The sequence below is a fragment of the Bos grunniens genome, chromosome 1 (assembly GCF_055505025.1).
Source record: "Bos grunniens cultivar Pamir isolate PY7600 chromosome 1, Bosgru_T2T1.0, whole genome shotgun sequence".
NCBI classification, from domain to species: Eukaryota; Metazoa; Chordata; class Mammalia; order Artiodactyla; family Bovidae; genus Bos; species Bos grunniens.
This window is the reverse complement of record NC_141165.1, coordinates 113058354-113079133: the sequence shown is the minus strand read 5'-3', so window position 1 is coordinate 113079133 and position 20780 is coordinate 113058354. Positions and strand designations below refer to the sequence as shown.

Sequence of the window (20780 nt, the reverse complement as noted above, 5' to 3'; positions counted from 1 at the left end):
ATCATCCAACCCAGGGATAGAATCCACGTCTCTTGCATCTACTGCATTGACAGGTGGATTCTTTACCACTTGTGCCACCTGGGAAGTGCATTCTTTGTCACTTCTTCCTCTAACATAGATCTCCTTCTAAGTCCTTTTTTCTCTTGCCATAAGCCCAGGCTCTTGATCTTAACGTTGTCAGATCAATAGAAATGCTAGACCTTTGTCTTTAAAGTTATTATCAAATATTAAAGGAGCTGAAAAGGGCAAAAATCATGACACTGAAGGCAAAAACTTAGTCACTGAAATCAGAAAATGCCCCCCAAACCTTGAAACAAACAGAATTATCCAGTTACAGAACTTAGTACCATAAATGTCAAACTCAATGTATAGCTTCATTTTTTTTTGGTATTCTAATAGAAAACCAACTAGTAGCAAATGCAGTTGGCTCTGTGACCAGCCCAATAATAGATACTGTAAACTGTTATCTAATGTTTCATTAGCCAGCTGCTAAGCACAGTCATGCAGTAAAATGATCAAAATGTTCAAACTACAGGATCCTGTGCACCTTCTGATTCATTAAAAGATGACATTAGAGTCCTGTGTCATTTTACTAGTGCTGCTGCTGCTGCTAAGTTGCTTCAGTCATGTCTGACTCTGTGCGACCCCATAGATGGCAGCCTACCAGGCTCCCCCGTACCTAGGTATATGTTATTTTAATTCGTTGAAAATTGGTGCTCCATGTGTGGTTGAGACACTATTAACCAGAGTGTGTAATTATTCAGAACAGTTTCAACTGTTTTGCATGACACTGAATTTACTGAAGAGTTTTGTTACCTTTTATGGAGAACCGGAGGAGGAAATGGAGAACAAGTTTTTTGTTTTTTCCTTCTCTTTTGCCAAAAAGCTGATAACTTAAGTGTTATCACACCATTTCATCCTTACAAAGGGACAGCAACATGAGAAATAAACTTTCCTAAAAAGTTCCTAATTATTGAGAACTTGGGAGAAGCTTGGACCGTTCAAGAAAATAAAAGGGTTGAAGTCGAGGAACAAAGCCAAAGTTCCAAGACCTTGACAACTTGGGCAAATGTAAGAAGTCTACATTCATTGTCGAAAAATGTGAAGTCTTGCATTTTTTAGAAGAAAATTGGATTGTATGACCAGACTCAAGGAATAAGGGCCTAAATACCCTGTGTTGGTCTTGACAGCCCACCAAGCAGAAAACACTTTTAGAAAAGTATTGATAGAGGCAAATATCCTAGGTCTCAAAAGGAAAGAATTATTCCCTATTCCTCAAAGGTCAAAGAAGCTTTCTTCAGGCATTCCCAACAGTGCATTCTTCATCCTCTTCTGCTTTATCTGTACCACATCCTACACACACACACACACACACACACAAGGAGAGAAGATATATGCAAAAACAACCTTCAGTAATTTTTCTTCCTTCATAAAAGATGATGCTTTGTCTCTTCAGAATCTTTCTACCTTTGCTCTTTTCAGCCATATTAAAGATTTGTTCCCGTGGTTTTAAATGTTTTTTGTTCAGACTTGTAGCAGCTTAACAATGTCTAATGATCTCCCCTCTCTCATCCATACTCTCATTTCTCTACTATGACTACTCATGAAGGTCAGTAGATGTTTCTATGTCACATAGACTGTGGGAGGTAGTTTACTCCCAATCCCACCTTACTCCCAGGCCCCATTCCTTTCAGCCATATAACCATCCATCCATCCATCCATTTCAGTCAGTCAGTACTTTGAGACTTGGGAAATTTACATCCCTAAAACTGATTATGATATGTTGAATTTATAAAGTCCTCTTTTCTGCTTTACAAGGTTTTCAAAGAGAATGCAGTTTAGGACAGAGAGATTTGGGTTCAAATCCTGTGACCCTGAGCAAGTTATTTGTCTCTTCTATTCATTTAACAGATATTGATTATCTTCTGTGTTCCAGACATTACATTAGGCATGATGACTGCAGTTAACAAGACAGACATGGTCTTTCTTTAACTCGTTAAGTTTATACTCCAGTTGGGAAAGCCAAAGAAGAATAAGTTTTTTAATAAATACTTCAGTAATAGTATATACTATTAAATTAATAAATATAAAAAATAAGAAACACACAGGGTATTTAATTGAGTCAAAGGAGCAGGGAAACAATTTTGTGAAATAATATTTAAGCTGAGACTTTAAGAATAGGTAGGAGTTAGCCAGATGAAGAGACAGCATAAAAGCATCACAGGCTGAGGGCCAAGCCCCCAAAACCAGAGTCAAGAAGGAACTTGATGCAAAAAAGGACTGAGAGAAGGCAAGCTAGACTAGAGCCCAGTGAGTGAGAGGAAAGTGGAGAGGTTCAGAAGCAAAGGTGAGGGGTGGGGAGGGGTATTAAAGAGGGCCTTGTAGGCACTGATGAGACTTTGGGCCTTTTCTAATAGCAACGAGTAAGCAGTGAAAGGTTTTTTGTAGGGGTGGGAGGAGGATAAACATGATCATATTTATGTTTGAATCACACCAATTTTTTTTTTTTTAATCTCATCACACACTGGACTGGGGAAGTACAAAAAGGAAACCAGTGAGGCTAATAGCATTATCCAGGTGAGCGATGATGTCAAGATCGGTGGATTCAAGACAGATTTAGGAGATAGAGTTTACCAGACTTGATGGCTCCCTGGATTGGTGGCATTGCAGATGAGGGTGTCACCGATGACTTCCCGTTTCTGACATTGGAGTAGAGCCTAGCCTGGGGGTGGGGTGAGATGGGGGAAGTGGGCAGGAATAGATCCCACATTCAGTTTGAGGCATGTTTGATCTAAAATGTTTGTGATTCATCCTAATGCAGATGTTGTGCAGGTATTTAATTATAAGAACAGATTAGGAGCTCAGAAGAGATATCTAGACTAGAGATGTAAATTGGATAATAGCTTATAGATGACATTTAAAGCTATTAGTGTGGACAAGACCACTGAGAAAGAGTGCTTGTTTGTAGAAGAGGACCTAGGAAGCCTCTCTGAGCCTCAGTTGTCTCCTCTGTAACATGGAAGTAATGATCTATCTGTGCAAAGATGTCGAGAAGCATGCATTTAGCACATAGCCCAATGTCCAGCTCATAGTAGGCACTCAGTGTATGGTAATTGCTATTCCCACTGTGTCTCATAAAACCTCACAGCCTCATTCTCCGGAATGCGTTAGCACTAATGAACAGATAGTAGTGTGGAGAAGAGTGAATGAGCCCATGAAGAAATGAACCTGGATCTATAGGGATGTGCCTGTGAAAATAGAGATCATAACATTACCTTTTATTGTTGCCTGCATGTTAGATTTCTTTTTCTAATTTTTATTTTCTAGGCAGCCCTCCCCTTGCAAACAAGCTCTTAACAATTCTCACCCTGAAAATTCACGTGTCTTCATTTTTCTTAAATGGGAATTTTGTACCCAAATGACTTTTAAGGCTGCCACCAAGTTCATCATCCTGGCAGGTTCTATTCACTGTTGCTCCTGTCACTGATGGATTTGTTAAGAAATATCTAAACGGTTTTTTAGTAACACTATTTTCAGGAAGGCCGAGCCTTTCCAACTCCAGACAGCAGCCTGGTTGTGGATGTTGGGAGACCGCAGAGCCGTAACACACGGCACATGTGGATGAGGCCATCTGAGCTTCTTGGCATTCCTAATGATGATAATGATCCCACTTGGTGCAGGCACCCTCCCTGCAGCTGGTGTCTGTTCTGCGAAGGAATGAGGTCATTTGGTAGGGAGGGGGAAAGATGGGGTTGAGGAGGAAGGATGAGAGAAGAGGAGGGGAAGAAGCTGTCACATCTGTATTCTTGGTGGAAAAATAGAAACATATTTGCCACATGCTTGCTTTATTTATTAAGAAGAGGGAATGGAGAGACTAGGGGATGGTGAGGAACTGTTTCATAGGAGGTGCCCGCCACTGCCCCCGCCCGAAGCTGCACTGTTACCAGTATTCACAGTAACAAGCAAATCAAATCTCCAGGGTACTGATAAGCCTATGAATCTAATCTCTAGAATATTTGAAATTGCTCAGCACAGGATATTACAGCAGTTTAGATCCCAGTAACTACTTTAGAGCTGTATAGAAGCCTAGTTCTAGACACTCCACCTCTCCTCCTACTGCAAACGTGTCTAAAAAAGAGAAATTGAAAATCATCGTTCTTTGGCAGTGTAGACGGAAGTGTCAGATCATTCTTCATCTGCTTCTCAATGTCATCAGCCAAACCAAATAAACAACCTTTTTGTTTTTCTTAATGTAGCAGTAGTAGTCCAACTGGTGTGCCATAGGTTTATTTCTAGAACTTATCTACACAAAGACTGTGTCCCAGGGTTTGGAGTTCATGTTACAGTCTGTTGTTGTTGAGGGTTTTGTGAGGGGAGGGCTGAGCAAAAGAGGGGTCACTTAGGCATCCCAGGGAGGGATCCTGGCTTGGGCACGGCCAGCCAGTCATGGTGAACCGTTTGGCCATATCAGCTCAGGGTAACAGAAGTGAGTCAGCTCTGACTGAAAATATTAAAGGTGCTCTCAAGATGGTTTTGAACCCATCAAAAGCAAGCCAGCTCTGATTAGCCTTTGCGGCCTCAGTGCCTCAGCCAAGGCCTGAGACAAAGTAAGTGCTCAGTGAGTGGTGAGTGTGCCAGCAACCCAGTCTGCCCATTTCCCCATGGCTCAGGAGTCCTGCTGTTAGTGACTACAAATGACCATGAGTAATTATGTGAAGGAAAAAAATATTTTCTCCTAAATGCTGGAGAAAGAGGTGGAATTATTTAGGTAAATGTAATAGTTGACTCTCAACAGTGCTCCTGACTTGAGTTTCCAAGATATAAGAATGCTGGACTGGAGGTCCGACCTTCTAGCAAGCCCCTAAAATTTCTCAACCCCAGTTTCTTGGTCAGTGGGCTTCCTAGGTGGCTCAGCGGTAAAGAATCTGCCTGCAGTGCAGGAGACGCAGTAGATGTGGGTTCAATCCCTGGGTCAGGAAGATGCCCTGGAGGAGGGCATGGCAACCCGCTCCAGTATTCCTGCCTGGAGAATTCCATGGACAGAGGAGCCTGGGGGGCTACAGTCCATGGGGTCGCACAGAGTTGGACATGACTGAAGTGACTGAGCATGCACGCATGCATACAGAATGGGAATAATACTTTCTCAGCCTGCCTCCTAGAGTTATTTTCAGAATTAAATCTTATTCAGAAAGTCAAACTAATAAGAACCATAGGAGGTAAGTGTTGTTATTGATTTGTTTTGAGAATACTGTAAACATTTTTAGAAGAAAAAAAGATTTTTAGTTCCTTAAAGAAAAAATTCTTCAAAAGCATATTTATAGGTGCCATTGTTGTTAACTGATAAATCCCTCTTTAAGCTTCATTTATTTAAAAAATAATGACAACCTTACGCCTTTTCTGGAAAGCATTTGTGACTTACCTCCAAATGTCATGTGTTATAAAATCTAAAGTCAGTAGCTTCCTAACCCTTGGTGGTTTCAAAGGTTATTAATAATAATGGTATTTTTCAAGGTTACGAAGCTTGACTACTGACTACATACCAGTAAGTGGTCACAAATAAAACACTGCTTTTACCACATGTAAATTCTTCCCTGCAGTTTGGGCTTCTGCAGACAGTGATTCAGCTACAGGTGTGTCATGGGACAGTAGGATTTTGTCCTGGATGGAGCACAGTATGTAAAATTAAGAAACAGTTAATTCCTGGGTCATTTTCTAGCAATGGCCTTAAATCATTTCACCTCGCTGAACCTCACCTTACTTATTTCTTCACTGAGAAAGCATGCAGTGACTTCACCAGGGCTTTACTACTCTCCCCAGAAGGCATTTGAAAAGAGGGAGGACATTTATGCTTGTCAAAATGACAGGGTGTGCAAAAAATGATAGGGTGGGGGGAGGATGCTGTTGGCATTTAGTGGACACAAGTAGGTCTGCTAAATTTTCTACACTGAGCAAAGCAGTCTCCCGAAAGGAAGAATTGTCTCCGTACAGCACAAATACGCACTCCTAAGAAACACTGGGTCAGAGCTGTGGAGAGTGAAAGGGAGACACAGTTAATAGTACCAGAACTATCTCAGGCAGACTGGGATGTATGGAGCACCTAGCCACAGTCCATGTCCACTTTTGTTTCCGTCGTCTTCCTCCATTCTTGTCCTGTCCTCCTTTCAAACGCTGGAATCCCAAGCTCTGCTAAGCAGCCCTCACGGAAGGAGACAGACAAGTCTGGACCACATACCTTCTCTATGGTCTCGATTCTACCAGGAAGACTAGCAGCAGGGTTACACTTAGCTCACTTACCCATCCCTGCGCTGGGTTATGCCTTAGTCACAGAGCTCCCCCTTGTTTCTCCCCTTCCCTCACCTTCAGAGCCTTGGGCACGGCCACCACCTTAGTGTGGCAGCTGCCTGAAGCATTAGTTGGGGTGGCGGGGGCTGGGGGCGCAGGGAAGAAGAGAAGGAAGGGAGAGTGGAGCCGGCTGCAGAGAACCAAAACAGCAGTTTTCTTGGTCTACTTTCTTGGACTACCATTTAGACAGGGAAAACAAAACCCAAGTCAGGAATCCATTCCTCTCTTTTGACATATCAGCTGAAGGCAGCCTTCAAGTCCAGGTGGGTTTTATGCTTCTTAACTCCCATGCGTGGATAGAGACTGGGTTTCCAGAATTTCCTGTCTAGCCCCCTGGGGTTTTTCTCCTAGTTAAGCTTACTTTCAGCTTCTTAAATTGTATCTTACTCTTTAAAGAAAATCCATTGTGCAGAATTGTGTAAGGCTTGACATGATTGTCTAAACTAATTGCTTAAATATGGACATGGACAATTGTTGAAAAGCACTTTTGTTTGTGTCTTGGAATGAAAGTTGCCACCTACACAATAGTCTATTTTGAAATCTAAATGGATTGCATCTTAAAGAGAATAAAAGAACATAGAAAAAACTAAGCATAAATTTGTTAGGCCAAAATTAAGTTGATGTCTACATTTAGTGGGAAGGAACTGTAGAGAGTTGCCTCTGACACAGACAGTTCTCGCTCCTCTTTTGTTTCTCTTACCTTCTCACCCTGGTGTTTAAAGTTAAGCCTTTGGGAACATGTGGCTTCTGTACACTATAGGAAAGTGGCAAATATAAGCCACAAGAGCAAACAGCTCAATCTCTTGTTTCGTTTAGCACTGCTTCAGAGGAATAGCCTCACTTTTGAGGGACAAGCAGATCCAACAACGATCAGAGGCTTAGGCCATTGCTTTTCTAACTTTCCCATTAAACCCTAGGGTTTTCTAGAATTTACCAAAGATAGAATGGTTAATCAGGCTTCCCTGGTGGCTCAGACGGTAAAGAATCTCCCTGCAATGTGGGAGACTGGGTTCAATCCCTGGGTTGGGAAGAACCCTGGAGGATATGACAACCCACTCCAGGATTCTTGCCTGGAGAATCCCCATGGACAGAGGAGCCTGGTGGGCTACAGTCCATGGAGTCACAGAGTCAGTCACGACTGAGCAACTAAGAACAAAGCAGAATGGTTACTTTGGGGAGAGCTCTTTAAAAAAAAACAAAAAATCACTGAGTGTTGTAGGAGAGGTTAGTAAGGTGTTATGGTTTTAAGAAAGATTCTTTTTTTATTAGTCTATTTTATACCTCACTTCTAAAGAACACGCAATACAGAAGAATAAAATAAGTAGTTGAGGGAATCAGTAATTGGAATATAAAACCAGAGATAAGAATGGGAAACCGAAATATATACTCTCTGGTCCTTTATTTTTGTTAGAAGTAAATCACAAATTTAGCTCTAAGCTTCCTAGTGGCCTAAGTGAAAGGGAGCATACCATTTTAATCACCCAGAGTCATCCCGTGGAATAAATTTATTAAGGACATCACAGGGTAATGTTCAGGAGCAGTGGTTGTTTTACCCATTCATTCATTTATGAACATTCCTTGAGCACCTTCTAATGTATTAGGAGCTTATAATGACAGAGCTCTCAGGCAATTTCAGAGAAAGGCATATCTTTATTAGATTTGTGTGAAGTGCTCTGTATATAAATATAAAAATCTCTTAAAATTGATTTTAGCCATGTTTTAATGCTAAAATGGAATGTTTACCTGTTTATGGATAAATCCAAATTAGATCAGGTACATTTTCATGATTTTCTTTTTTTAAGAGAAGTCTCTGTAAATTCCTCCTGTCCTTCTGGGTCTTGTTAATTATCACATAAGACCTTAGAAGATGCCTCTCTGAGACTTATTTCTTGGAACATAGAGGTGGTTCCTTGTGGGTGAAAGTGTTCAGAGTCAGAATTTGGTCCAAAGGCAGCTCAGGAATGCCCTCCACAAAACATTTTTAAACGTTCTAGGCCTCAAGATTCTTTCCTCCAAACAGTCATCTGTCTACCTTCAACATAGAGAATACACATAAGTGATATGTTATTACCCTAAATTTAATGTTAGGTTGTCACACATCTACTTATTTTCAAGACAGTTGTTGAAACCACTGAAACCCTTTCCACAGATCAGAAATTTGAATGGATATCATTCTCTGTCAGCCCCAGTATTTTATATATCATGTATTTATAAATATATATTTTGTTTAATGACATTTTCATGATATGAAATATCAAATGTGTTATATATTTATACATGTATATTATAAATGTATAATAAATACAAATATATCACACAGGAAGCACATGCAGTTTACCTATATACCCTTAAATGATATAATATTATCATGACATATGTGTTGTCTGTCATGTTATTTAGGCTACCAGTAGGCATAACTTGTGGTCTGAGGTGTCAACTCCCACAGAGCTGGCCAGGATCATATGATGTAAATAGGTGGATGTGTTTAAACTTTCTTGATATGTAACTGAGTATGGCACACATATGTTATAGTTATGTACTACCCTGGAGTTTTACATGAGCAGACACTCATAGTCTAGAAATCATTCAAATATGATACAGAGCAATACCCTTCCTAATGAACAGCATTTTTAAAAGAAATTCATTTACATGTACCAAAATTGTAAGAGAGGCTTTTGGTCCAAGATCTGTGTGGTGGTGGTAATTATAGCTGGTGGTGATAATGTGGGTGAGTACATCTAGTTGGACGATAGGCCTTAATGGCATGGTTCGTGTTATTTTTGTGGTTTTATTAATTGAACCTCTAAGTGAGATAAATGAAGCCTCTCCTTCCTTTCCCTTGGCTTAGACTAGCTGATATGAGAAAAGAGGTCTGAGACATGAAATAGAAAAGCAAAGAAAAAGTAACACTGCAAACCCATAGATAAATCAATACTATGTTTATTTCTAATATAACCAGATTTAAAAATAACTATACTTTCAATTTTTACAAAGGCAAATGAAAAGCACCCCACCCTTCAACAATCATGTAAGTGTATATTAGGAAAACTTTCTGCATATGAAGTGGGATAAAGTTATAAATAACTTAGTGTTTAATCTTGTTCTTTAGATATGTAAAGAACTAAAATGACTTGTAGTTATTTTTCAGGGCTTGGTTTTTTCTTTACAGAAAGGAAACTAAGTTGGAAAAGGACAAGATGACTAGAATCTTTAAAATCTGTAATGTGTAGTTTCCCTTACATGAAATTAAATTTAGTTCAACTCTGGGATAAATGCTATGTATAACACCATTGGAACTGGAAGTTCTCTTGCTCTCTATTTGGTTACTAGTCATTATTCCTCATTTCCATTCTTTCCAAAAACAAGGGTTTTCATGCTCTGTTGGCAGAGTGTTTCCTGTGCCTTTATCTTGTACCCTCCATATTGCTCTAGTTTGGGGCATAATTGTTAAGTCATTGTATAATCCACCACAGCAAGCCTTTCATTCCAGAAGTAGCTTGAAAAAATTTTCAGTTTCCTAGGGCTGCTATAACACATTATCACAAACTGGGTGTTTTATAACAATAGAAATGTGTTCTCTCAGTTCTGGAGGCTAGAAATCAAAGTGCCAGCAGGGCCGTGCTTCTTCCTGCAAAGGCTTGCGGGAAGAATCCTTCCTTGACTCTTGTGGAATCTCCTGGTTGCCAGCAATCCTTAGCATTCTTTGGGTGGTAGTGGTGGCAACTCCAAAATCTGCTTCTGCCATCACATGGTCGTCTTCCTTCAATGTGTGTCTGTGTCCAAAATTCCCTCTTCTTATAAGAACACCAGTCATTGTATCAGGGCCCCCCTGTGTCCAATATGACCTCATCTTATTTATATCTGGAAAGACCATATTTCCAAATGAAGTCAGATTTACAGGTCCTCAGTGAACATGAATGGAGGGAGAAGGGGACACACACTAATCAACCTGGTGTAGGTGGTAGGAATCTTGTTGAATTCTGTCGCTCTGAGCATTTAGGGGGTCTGCACTTAAGCACTTCTACTTTCCAACCTGAAACAGGGCAATCTTGAGCTTTCCATCCACTTGGGACATGGATAATTGTATTCACTGTAACATCTCTCTTACCTGGAAATGTATCCAAAGCCACAGAAACCCTAACTAATCAATTCTCTGGTCACTAGCATGGTGTATACCAAGTCTGTATTATTTTGTAAAATTGCCCCAGGGGCAGGTTTTGTTCTTCAGTATTCAAGTGCAGCCTTCTACTAGAAAACAGCATACAAGTGCTTTCAGGCATTGACTCTGGCCCACATTTAAGTCATTCCCAGATTCTATACTTTGTTCTTTATACATCTGGACATTAGGCTTACTTAAACTTGTGTAATTTTCTCCCCAAGGTATTAGCAGTGATGCCATTATACCAATTTCTTTTGCTGCTTGAGTGTCCCTAGTAGTCTCAGGACTGGCCAAAGGTCAGATATTTGTGTGCTTTCTAGATAGCATGTCATGTTTAAATCCATTCCTTAACCAAAGTTGCAGCTGTACTGAGGAAGGGGTCCAGGAATGGGTCGCAAACTCGCCCAGGCCCCCGACCCCATGTTCCTCCCCATGTATGTTTTCTTTGACTTACTTGATGGTTTTTTAGAGATTTGATTAGTTACTAACAATAACACTTCTCAGAGAAATCCAGATATCTGGCTTTTCTTGAAAACTCAGACTTGGCAACTGTAGGCCCATATTTCCACAGCTGTCCCTTCAAGCAGAGTGTGATGGGCTCTTGCCTACACTGTAGGTCACTCTGGACTGGACTACTTCATGTGTTTATGTTACCTGTCTGACCCAAAGGCTTAGGAATTCAGCGTTCATTTCTCCCTCATGTTGTTCAAAGAAACTATATGGAACACAATGGGGCAAAGGAGGGCAGATCACTGGTTTTCCCTCCCTCTGTTTTACACTGTCTTTGGCAAATTTCCACCAATATCCTTCAAGGACCCTTCAGTATCCTTTACAGGGCCTCTGGATTCCATAGCCTTCCCACCCTTATTTTTTCTCACCATCTCTGGTGTTACGGTTGAATTCATATGCAAGAACTGAAATTTTCAAATTCAAATTAATTTCAAACTTCTCTAATGAAGTTTGGACTTCATCAGTTACAGCACAGGCCCTTCTAGACATTTTTAAATGCCCTTTCCTAGCCTGTGGCTCCTCCTTTGGCCCTTCCTACTTGTCCATACTGCTTCCATGCTTCACTCTTACCCCTTGTCCCACAGTATTTTGACTTTATGTTACAACTGTCTTTCTGGAAGTCTCTTATCTCAGACTCTTACTGGTGTCTTCCCTATAGAACATGTCTGGGCAGCTGCTATCCTGGTTTTAGAGTCTCCCATTCTCCCTGTCTTGTCACCAGTTTCTTTTTGTACTCACAGCCCTTCAGTAGAAGCCTATTACCTAAAGCACTGACCCTGGAGTCCTGAACAATGCCTCTCTTGCTTTCCCCAAAAGTATCGATAACACTAAAAGATTCACTTATTCATTATCCTCAACACCATTGGCATGCTTGATCCCTACAGCCCATGGAAAATTGTATTTATGATTTTTGTAACCACATACTCTTCCTAGAAATTCACAGGATATAGTATCATGTTATGGCAATCACCAGCTGATGATAGAAGAACCCTAATTTGTCTTTCATCAAATATTTGGAAGACCTCATCTTTATCTTTGTCTTACAGCTTCTTGGAGTTCCTTTTTGCTTATCAGAGTCATATGTTCATTGTAGAGGATGTGGAAAATACACAAAGATACGAAAGAAAAAAGATCAAAATTACCCACAACCATAGCACCTAGAAATAGCAACTGCTAGCATTTTGATATGTTTGTTTTTATTTTAATTTCATCTTCACTTTAATCTCTTTTACATTTTAATCTCTTCCTTGCCCACTTCTTTAGTCCTCAAATAGTCTTGAGAGAAGGATAATTTCTGTGATTATCCCCAAAATTTAGAAGAAATAGTTATGTAACTCGAGAATATTCTAGCCTTAACCATTTCAGAATGTTCTCAACATTATATACATTCTTGCTTGTTTTATGTTAAATTATTTTAGCCTTCCACAACATGATTCTAGATTTTTCATGACTACCCCCAAGGAGTCTACAGAAGATCTGTATAGTCCTCTTGTTTTTCTGGTATAGGATAGATTGTATCATGGCCAACTCATGTGTGTAGAGTCCTGGCTTAGACTTAGACCTCTGTTATAAACCGAATGGTGCTCCCCTCCCCAAATTTGCATGTTGAACCCCTACCCTCTCCCTGAATGTAATATTAGGAAGTAGGACCTTTGGAAGGTGATAAAGATTAGATGAGGTTATTTATGAGGGCAGAGTCCTCATAAAAGAAATTAGTGCCCTTGAAAGAATCATGGGAGACATTGCTTCCTCTCTCTACACTTCACTGTGGAAAGATATGAAAAGTCAGCAATCTACAATCCCGACAAGAACCCTTACGAGGACATCACCATGCTGACACCCCAGTCTTGGACTTCCGGCCTTTAGAACTGTAAGAAATAAAATTCTGTTGTTTATAAGCCACTCAGACTATGGTATTCTATTCGAGCAGTCTAAATTAAGATGGTATTCAAGAAAGGGATTCCTGACTAATCTGGCTGTAGATATAAGAAGATTCATACTTGAGAAAGGTAGTATGTAGAACCAGGTGCATGGTAGTGTCAGCTATGATGGACCAAGATCTTAAGGTGGGGTTTAAAGAGAAAAGGCAGGGAATAGAGAGGAAAGCCATTTAGGTGCATTTTAAATAGAAAATGTTAGGGTACCAAGAATTATTACTGGCTGAAAGTGTGACATGACTGGTTACTGTGGTGAGTCTCAGTCCAGTCTTTCTGCAGGAAAGTAAGCAGGCAGTGAGATGTTACTTTAAGGAAAGATGACGTGATCTCTAGTTCTGAGTTTCTTGTCCAGCCTTAGATTTGTCAGTTTCAGATACTCATTACATCATCAGGGAAAAAGGCCAGTAAAAGCCCAGACCTCTCAGGCTGTAGAATCTGCTTATAAATTGGAATGGACAGAGTAACTGTGTTTTTTCCAAACTCTGAAACATTACATGTTCTTGGGTATTACTGAAATGCATTTTGTGTTCTGCATCTTATTAAAGTGTTCATGCTATGTCCCTGTAAAACTCTGCTGGTCTTCTGCAAGTTGGGAGCATGCCTTTGGTTATCTGTTACCAGTTAGCTCCACTAGATAAAACTCAAGGCTGTGGGACAGGCCCCGGGTGGGACAGCTGGCTTCCTGCAGAGCAGCTTCCCCTTTCCTGGCTGGTTCAGAAATGCATATATCTGATCACAGAGGGCAGAGGTGTGAGCATGGCCAGCTTAGCATAACCTCCCTCCTACTGGAAAAATCATTTCCAGCCCAAGTTCTGACAGGAGTAACTGACCTCAGCCTTGTTTAGAATTACGAACTATGAGCAATATGCCCAGCCAAGTTATGAAATCCTCGAAGATCCTGATGACCTTTCACCCAACTGACCATCTGAATTTTCCTGTACTGTGAGAGACCCTGATGAAAACAGCATGTTTGGGGTGGCCAGCTCCCTGCAGGGTGCTGCGATAAGTCGTCTGCATGCGCTCTCTCACTCACACCTCAGAGTAATCCCATGCAATTGTACTATTTTTATTCTCCTTTTGGGGGTGAGAAAAGTGTGGCTGGAAGAAGTTACCTGACTTTCCTAGGGCTGCAGATCCTCTGACTGGCAGAGTTAGGACTCCACCCTAAGTCTTGCCTGACCCCAGAACCCATGCTGTTACCGCCACACTCTACTGTCTCTCAGGACACCAGGATTTTAGAAGACTATGATAAGGCCCTGCCTATGGAATGAAACTTTCCACAATCTGATGCTTATAAGTGGGTATGGGTTTTAAGTTATAATTTCTTGAAGTGAAAAAATTAGGTCACCTCAGCAGGCAGACAAGAAAAAAATTGACTAAGAATCAAGTGAGGCAGATGTCTGTTCTTGGATGCCTCTACACATCTCCCATTAGTGAGTTCCTCTCTATCCCAGCAGCTTGAGATACTCACATCCCAGACCTAAAGCTTTGCTCAGCTTTAGTTCCTCAAACTTCTAGCTCAAACACGAACTCTCACAGTGGACGAGTTGAAGTCTCTCCACTTCGTCTCTCCCCAGCGCCTCAGTGCCCACTCCATTCACTTCATGCCCTCAAACCTAGAGGTGTCGAGGCATCAGTAAGACCAGTTTCTCCCTCCTGTTCCCTTCGCAACAGAGTTCAGAGGGTTTTTAGAGAAAAGGAAGGCTGTAAAACCTCCAGTGTTAGAACACCAAGTTAAGGCCCAATTTCTCCTCTGGAATCACAGTTTCATCTGTGAAGTTTAACTTAAAGTTCAGTCATTGAGTGATGTGTCTAGTATTCTGGAGCCCTGCTCTTCCTAATCTTCTGAACTTCACTCTCACTTGAGTGGAAAGGGGCAGCTTGGATGACACCCAGGAGGAATTTGGTGCAAGTTCAGGAAAACGTCCTTGGTAACATGCATCTCTTAAACAGTGTATTTCTTTTGAGATTTTGTAGACAGATGTGAGCTGAAGACAGCCTTTGGGGTAATTTCTCTTACCTAGTCAGCAGTACAAAGTAAGGCTTAAAGTTTTGTGGTTTTTCTTTTAAAAAGGACAGACTGACTCATTACACTATTGACACAGTAAAGTACACTCAGAGTTGAAGAGCCTCACTAGATAATCTGAGTTTCTCTTGTCCCGCTTCTGGGAAATTACCATTTTAAAAACAAAATACCTTTTTTTATTTTCTAAAAGAGCTTTATAAATCACTGCCATTTGAAGCTATAAAGGGGGTGTTGGGGTTATTTTCTGGTGGGACTAACATGTCACTAAAGCAGGACTTTTGATATATTAAAAAAGATTTAAAGAAAAACAGTTTAGATTTTAATCATATTTGTAGGGTTTCTAAAGTCTTGGTTTCACATCCTTTTTGAGGCACTGGAAAACACTTCATCATTTGTCCTTAGCCTTGGCCTCCTTTAACCCTCATCTCCCTATCACTTTCATCTGCTTCTTCAATTCTGGCCTTTCTTCCTTTCATTCAGGAAGTATTTTTTCAGCACCTGTTATGTAAATAGCAGTGTTCAGACACTTAAGGAGGTGAGGAAATGAAGACAAAGACCATGTCCTCCGAGGACATAGGGTGTAGTTCAGAGGTTGCAAGTTTAAATGACTGCAGGAGACAGGAAGGTCTGTGAGATCAGGAAGGGGCCGGCGCAGGTCAGAGGTGTGATTTGGACCCTGCCAAGTTGGAAAGGACACGTCACTCTGAAGGGACCATCATTACTCCAGTCAGCAGCTCCAGCTGATTGGAGCCATCCTAGAATGCCAGCCCAGCATGGTCAGAGCCTCTGGCTTGTCACGAGACTCACAAAATCAAATTTTTATGATATGCCATCAAGGCAACTAATTCAGATTCTTCAAAAACATTGTGTGGGCCAAACAAAACATGTTGGTGGGCTGAATTCAACCCATGGGCCTCCAGTTCTGGGAGTTCTGGTCTGGTTAGTGAGATAAATCATACATGTATGAAATCATTAATTTAAAATGTGGCTACTATGACTAAGCCCTAATGAGTGACACAGACAGTGCCTGCTGGAGAAGTTCAGAGAAAGGACAAGAAGGACCAAGGAGACAGGAGAAAGATGGGCCCCAGGGGCTGCACCAGGCAGGTAAGGGGTGTGAGGAAACTGGAGGGTGGTTGTGAAGAATGCGGAGACCCACTGAGGCCATGCGGTGGTGGGAGGCCTCCAGTGCCAGGCTGAGGAGATGGGACTCGACTTCCTAGGGCCCAGGGAGCCACTGAAGATTTGTTGATCTACTATTTTAGAAAATGAAAGTCGTCGTCGGTGAGTAAGGGGTAAAGCAGCATGCAAGAAGAAACCATCAGCAGACTCTTGCCATTGTGCTTTCCTGTTTTCCACTCCACTTCCTCTTCCACCTCTCTGCACACATCCCCAGACTGTCCACCTAATGTACTTCTAAGAGAAGAAGCCACCCTCTAGCAGATAGCTTTAAAGTATGCCAGTGCCCTAAACCAGAACAGGAAAATGAAATCAGACCAAATTAGAATGGTACCCGCACCAAGGAAAAAAAGACAAACTGTAGCCACCGAGTCTCCCTAGGAGTGGGGTGGAGGGGTGGGGAGCACGGTTTAAAAAAGAAATGGGGCATCTCTTTGAGACACAGATCTATGTAATAAGCAAGACCTAGGTGGCTCTAAAATGGACATGGGAAGGTGCAGATCTGCATTCTAATTAGATATACTAGCTGATCAGGGGAGAAGGCAATGGCATCCCCCTCCAGTACTCTTGCCTGGAAAATCCCGTGGACTGAGGAGCCTGGTAGGCTGCAGTCCATGGAGTCGCTAGGAGTCGGACACAACTGAGTGACTTCACTTTCACTTTTCACTTTCATGCCCTGGAGAAGGAAATGGCAACCCACTCCAGTGTTCTTGCCTGGAGAATCCCAGGGACGGGGAGCCTGGTGAGCTGCCGTCTATGGGGTCGCACAGAGTCAGACACGACTGACACAACTTAGCAGCAGCAGCAGCAGCTGATCAGGACTACCTCAGCAATAGCCACGGTCGGAAACCACCTAACATTTATTAGCAAAATTTTCTTACTTAGGTGACGAATAGATGTGCACATAGAATACAGAAAGGTGCCATTATAAAAGGGGAGGGCACACATTTTTCCGATGTTACAATATATAGGAGTCTTGCAGATGATCCTAAAGGACCAAAGATGAGTCATCGCTAAGGACAGAGAATGTTTGTGAGATGACAGGCTCTTCCTGCACATCAGTGGACCATTCCCTGTGCCCCACCTTGGACCCTCAGCGTTGGTTAGCTCAGATGGGGCCAGGCTTATGGACTTTTAAACATCTTCATAGCTGGTTCAGGACCCTACACAATTTTGCTTGGCGATTGGAATCTAAATGTCCAGTTGATGTAGGCATTTGTTAGTTATTCCAGATCAGATCATGCATGGTATTAATTTTGAGGCCCTTATTTTACTTATCCTTATTCTTTATGCTTTACCTCACTTTAACCATCTCTTTTGCCTCCCTAATGATACTTAGAGATCTGAAACAGTCCACCACTCTCTGTGGTAAAACTGTCTTCTTTTAATACAGAGGATTTAATACTTACCAGTATTAGCATCCATTCCTTCCCCACTTGCCCTCTGGGTCACTGTATGCGTTACAGTCAATCCCTCACAGAGTCACACCAGCCCCTCCAAGCTTAAAAATGCCTCTACCTCTTCCTAGGGCTTCCCAGGTGGCACTAGTGGTAAAGAATCCACCTGCAACTCAGGAGATGCCAGAGACAAGGGTTTGATCCCTGGGTCAAGGAACGGCAACCCACTCCAGTAATCTTGCCTGGAGAATCCCATGGATAGAGGAGCCTGGCAGGCTATAGTCAATGCGATCACAAGAATTGGATACAACTTAGGGACCGGATCATCATAATTCAAAGGATGACAGCTTTAATTTTCTGTGTGCGAATTTGCGGGGCGGGGTGTGTATACACATACATACATACAGTTTTATTTTTTAAGCAACTGTATAAGCCAAATTGAAAAACTCTTGAGCTTCTACTGGCAGCTAATGTACAGAGATGAATGCTTTCTTGTCCGGAGTTTGACAGGCTTTAGAAGTTATTTTAAGGATCATTTTAATTTGGGGGCTTTAGTTTTCATTTTAAAAAACTTGATTAGCTAGTTTTTGTTTTCTAGTTTACATGGTCATAAGAAAAGTCAATCTGCAAAAAATCTCATTAAAACTCTGGGCTTTGGGGCACAGTTGGGAAAAGTAATTTTTAAAAGCATCTCATTCCTTGTATCTGTAAAGAGGGTTCCGGTTGAAGAGAGAAGCTGGTCTGTCCTGTTGTTTGAAGTATGGAGATGAAACCGAATCAAACGTTAAAATCTCTCCACATGTCCCCCCCTCAATACTGTCAATCATAACATTGCTGGTACTGAATGCGGACTGGAAAAGTTGCTTCTAGGCCTCCTCTCAAACTCAACACTGGACCTTCTAGAATCAGGTAGTAGAGCCCTTGGTTTTGTCGTCATTGTTATTTGTTTTTTGTTTTGTTTGGGTTTCGTTTTATTATTTCTGACGTCAGACATCCCAAAAGAATGGAATTTTATTTTATTATTTTAAAAACATTTTTTTAGAAAGGGAGATTTCGAAAGTGGGTTTCAGTCTGCTTTAAACCTTCTAGGGCTCTTTTCTTCTGGAGTTACAGGATTTTTTTCTGAGAATGTATTTGCAATGTAGTGGACTGGGAAGACAGAGGATATACCAAAGTAAACATTATATGAGCTTCTGCTTTGCAATTTACTTACTAAGTAGATAAAACCTCAGACTATTTCCTGTGTATCTTAAGGAACAAATTTGTCACCAGCTCCCCAGACCCACTGCCTGTCTTTTTTCAACTACTCACCCATCTGACCCCCGCAACACACACTTCCCACACACACTTTTTTCTTTTTAACATTAAAGCCCCTCCAAAGGCGACTTTAACATTAGAGCCATTCCATTGGTATAAGCCAGTTTTCATTCTTTGTGTTTTGACATATGCAGCCCAGTATTAAATGCAGAAAACTGACTTAAAGACCCCTTGGTTCTCCAGGGGACAGAAGGCCCTGAAATGGAGGGAGGGAGACTCTGGCAGAGGGCTTGGAAAATGCTTACAGTCCTAATGGATCTTGTGATTTCCACTTGCTGGTTTTCTTTAGCCTCAAATTCGTTGAGGGCATGTTGGCAAATCACACTCATAAGAATGCTTTTAAAAAGTTCCGTGTTGCCATCTACCACATAAGGCTGATTTTTCCAAATAACTAATTTTTTAAGAAGTTCAGCGGTTAGATTTGTACGCAGTAAACATATTAGCAGAGGGCAGATTTGAGCAAAAAGAAACCTAAATAAGCAAACAATATGTTTATTCTTGTTGCTTACCCATGGATGCAGGATATATCAACCCTAGCATATGTCACACACTCACCCCTGTGTGTGCATAGCAAGACACTATTCTAGACGTTTGTTTGATATAGGGAAGAACAAGACGCAGTTCTTGCTTTAGGGTAAGTCTGATAGGGTTGAAACCCATGAGCCCAATTGACGAAATAGAATCTGGAAAGTGATCTAAGTGAGATATACATTGAGAAATCTGTTTGGTGTGATGTTTGTGGCACTGGAAGTGGATTGCCACCCCAGTGCTACTCCCAAGTGTAGTCTGAGAGCTGGCTGCATCAGCATCCGAGACGCAGATTCTCCGGCCCACTCTAGATCTGCTGGTCCCGACTCTCTGGGTACGGGGTGGCCCAGTAATCTGTATTTTAAGAAGTTTTTATGTTTTAACAAGATTCTTCAGGTAATTCTTTTGCCCTCTAAAATCTGAGAACCATTGTTCTAAGCCTTAGTTCCCCAAGCTACTCTAATTCTCTTGGTAGTTATTATCATCCAAATCACAGGTGAGGGGAAATGGGAGTGTCAGAGATTAATTTTGCCAAAAGTAACAGCTGATATTACTGTTGCAGTATCAACAGTATTAATATTGTTAATACAGTTCTGATTCTCTTGAACCATATCTGTGTCATGTAGTCTGCAGTCCTCATGCCACCGCCTGCTGTGTCATCCTAGAAAGTGTCGACCATGAAAAACATTCTCTAAAAGAGTTCTTTCTTGGTTTTCCACTCGTGGTGTTACTCTTTCTGCCTACATAGAAAGCACTGACTTTAATAACTTTGCCAATGCCGTAGTGCCCATAGCTGTGGTCACCGTGAGGCCAAGGTGCAGAGGCTACTTTAGGTTTGTTTTCCTGGCCACGTAATCATCAGATGATCAGTTGATATCCCCAACAACTACATCCTTGTGCCTGATTGGTGCACCAGCATGTCAGTACAAATTAGATTTGGGATGAGGAAGAAAACCTTATTTTTGAAGATAAATTCTATTTAATCAGCATACGTTTATATATATATTCCACCTACCATTTGCTTAATGGTGCGCTCCTCATTATAAGGCAGTGGTGCTCAAAATGTGGTCCCTGGACCAGCAGGATTACCTGGGAGCTTGTTACCTGTGCACATATTGGGCCTTACCTGGGCCTTCTGTCGGGAACTCTGGGGGTGGGGCCCAGCAGCCTGTTCTTAAAATTCTTCCAGATGATTCCGATGCATACTAAAGTTTGAAAACCATGAAAAACATTCTCTTGAAGAGTTCTTTCTTGGTTGGGCTTCCCAGATGGTGCTAGTGGTAAAGAACCTGCCTACCAGTGCAGAAGACATGGGTTCAGTCCCTGGGTTGGGAAGATCCCCTGGAGGAGGGCATGGCAACCCACTCCAGCATTCTTCCCCGGAG

The 20780-nt window shown here is 41.5% G+C and overlaps 2 protein-coding genes across 10 annotated transcripts in view; one reads left to right on the top strand and one right to left on the bottom strand.

The window, feature by feature from the left end:
• CMSS1 (cms1 ribosomal small subunit homolog) overlaps positions 1–20780 on the top strand; it is a 394950-nt gene that overhangs the window by 245891 nt on the left and 128279 nt on the right. The window contains exon 1 of one of the 8 annotated variants that reach the window (XM_086410427.1): positions 15449–16081. The exons of the other annotated variants lie outside the window; for them this stretch is intronic. Coding sequence (XP_086266553.1) covers positions 15982–16081 — 100 coding nt within the window. The 5' untranslated portion in view covers positions 15449–15981. Of the gene's footprint in view, positions 1–15448; positions 16082–20780 lie in introns of those variants that run through there. 8 annotated transcript variants of the gene reach the window in all.
• The window catches only part of FILIP1L (filamin A interacting protein 1 like), a 306532-nt gene that overhangs the window by 235470 nt on the left and 50282 nt on the right, over positions 1–20780 (bottom strand). The window lies entirely within an intron of this gene.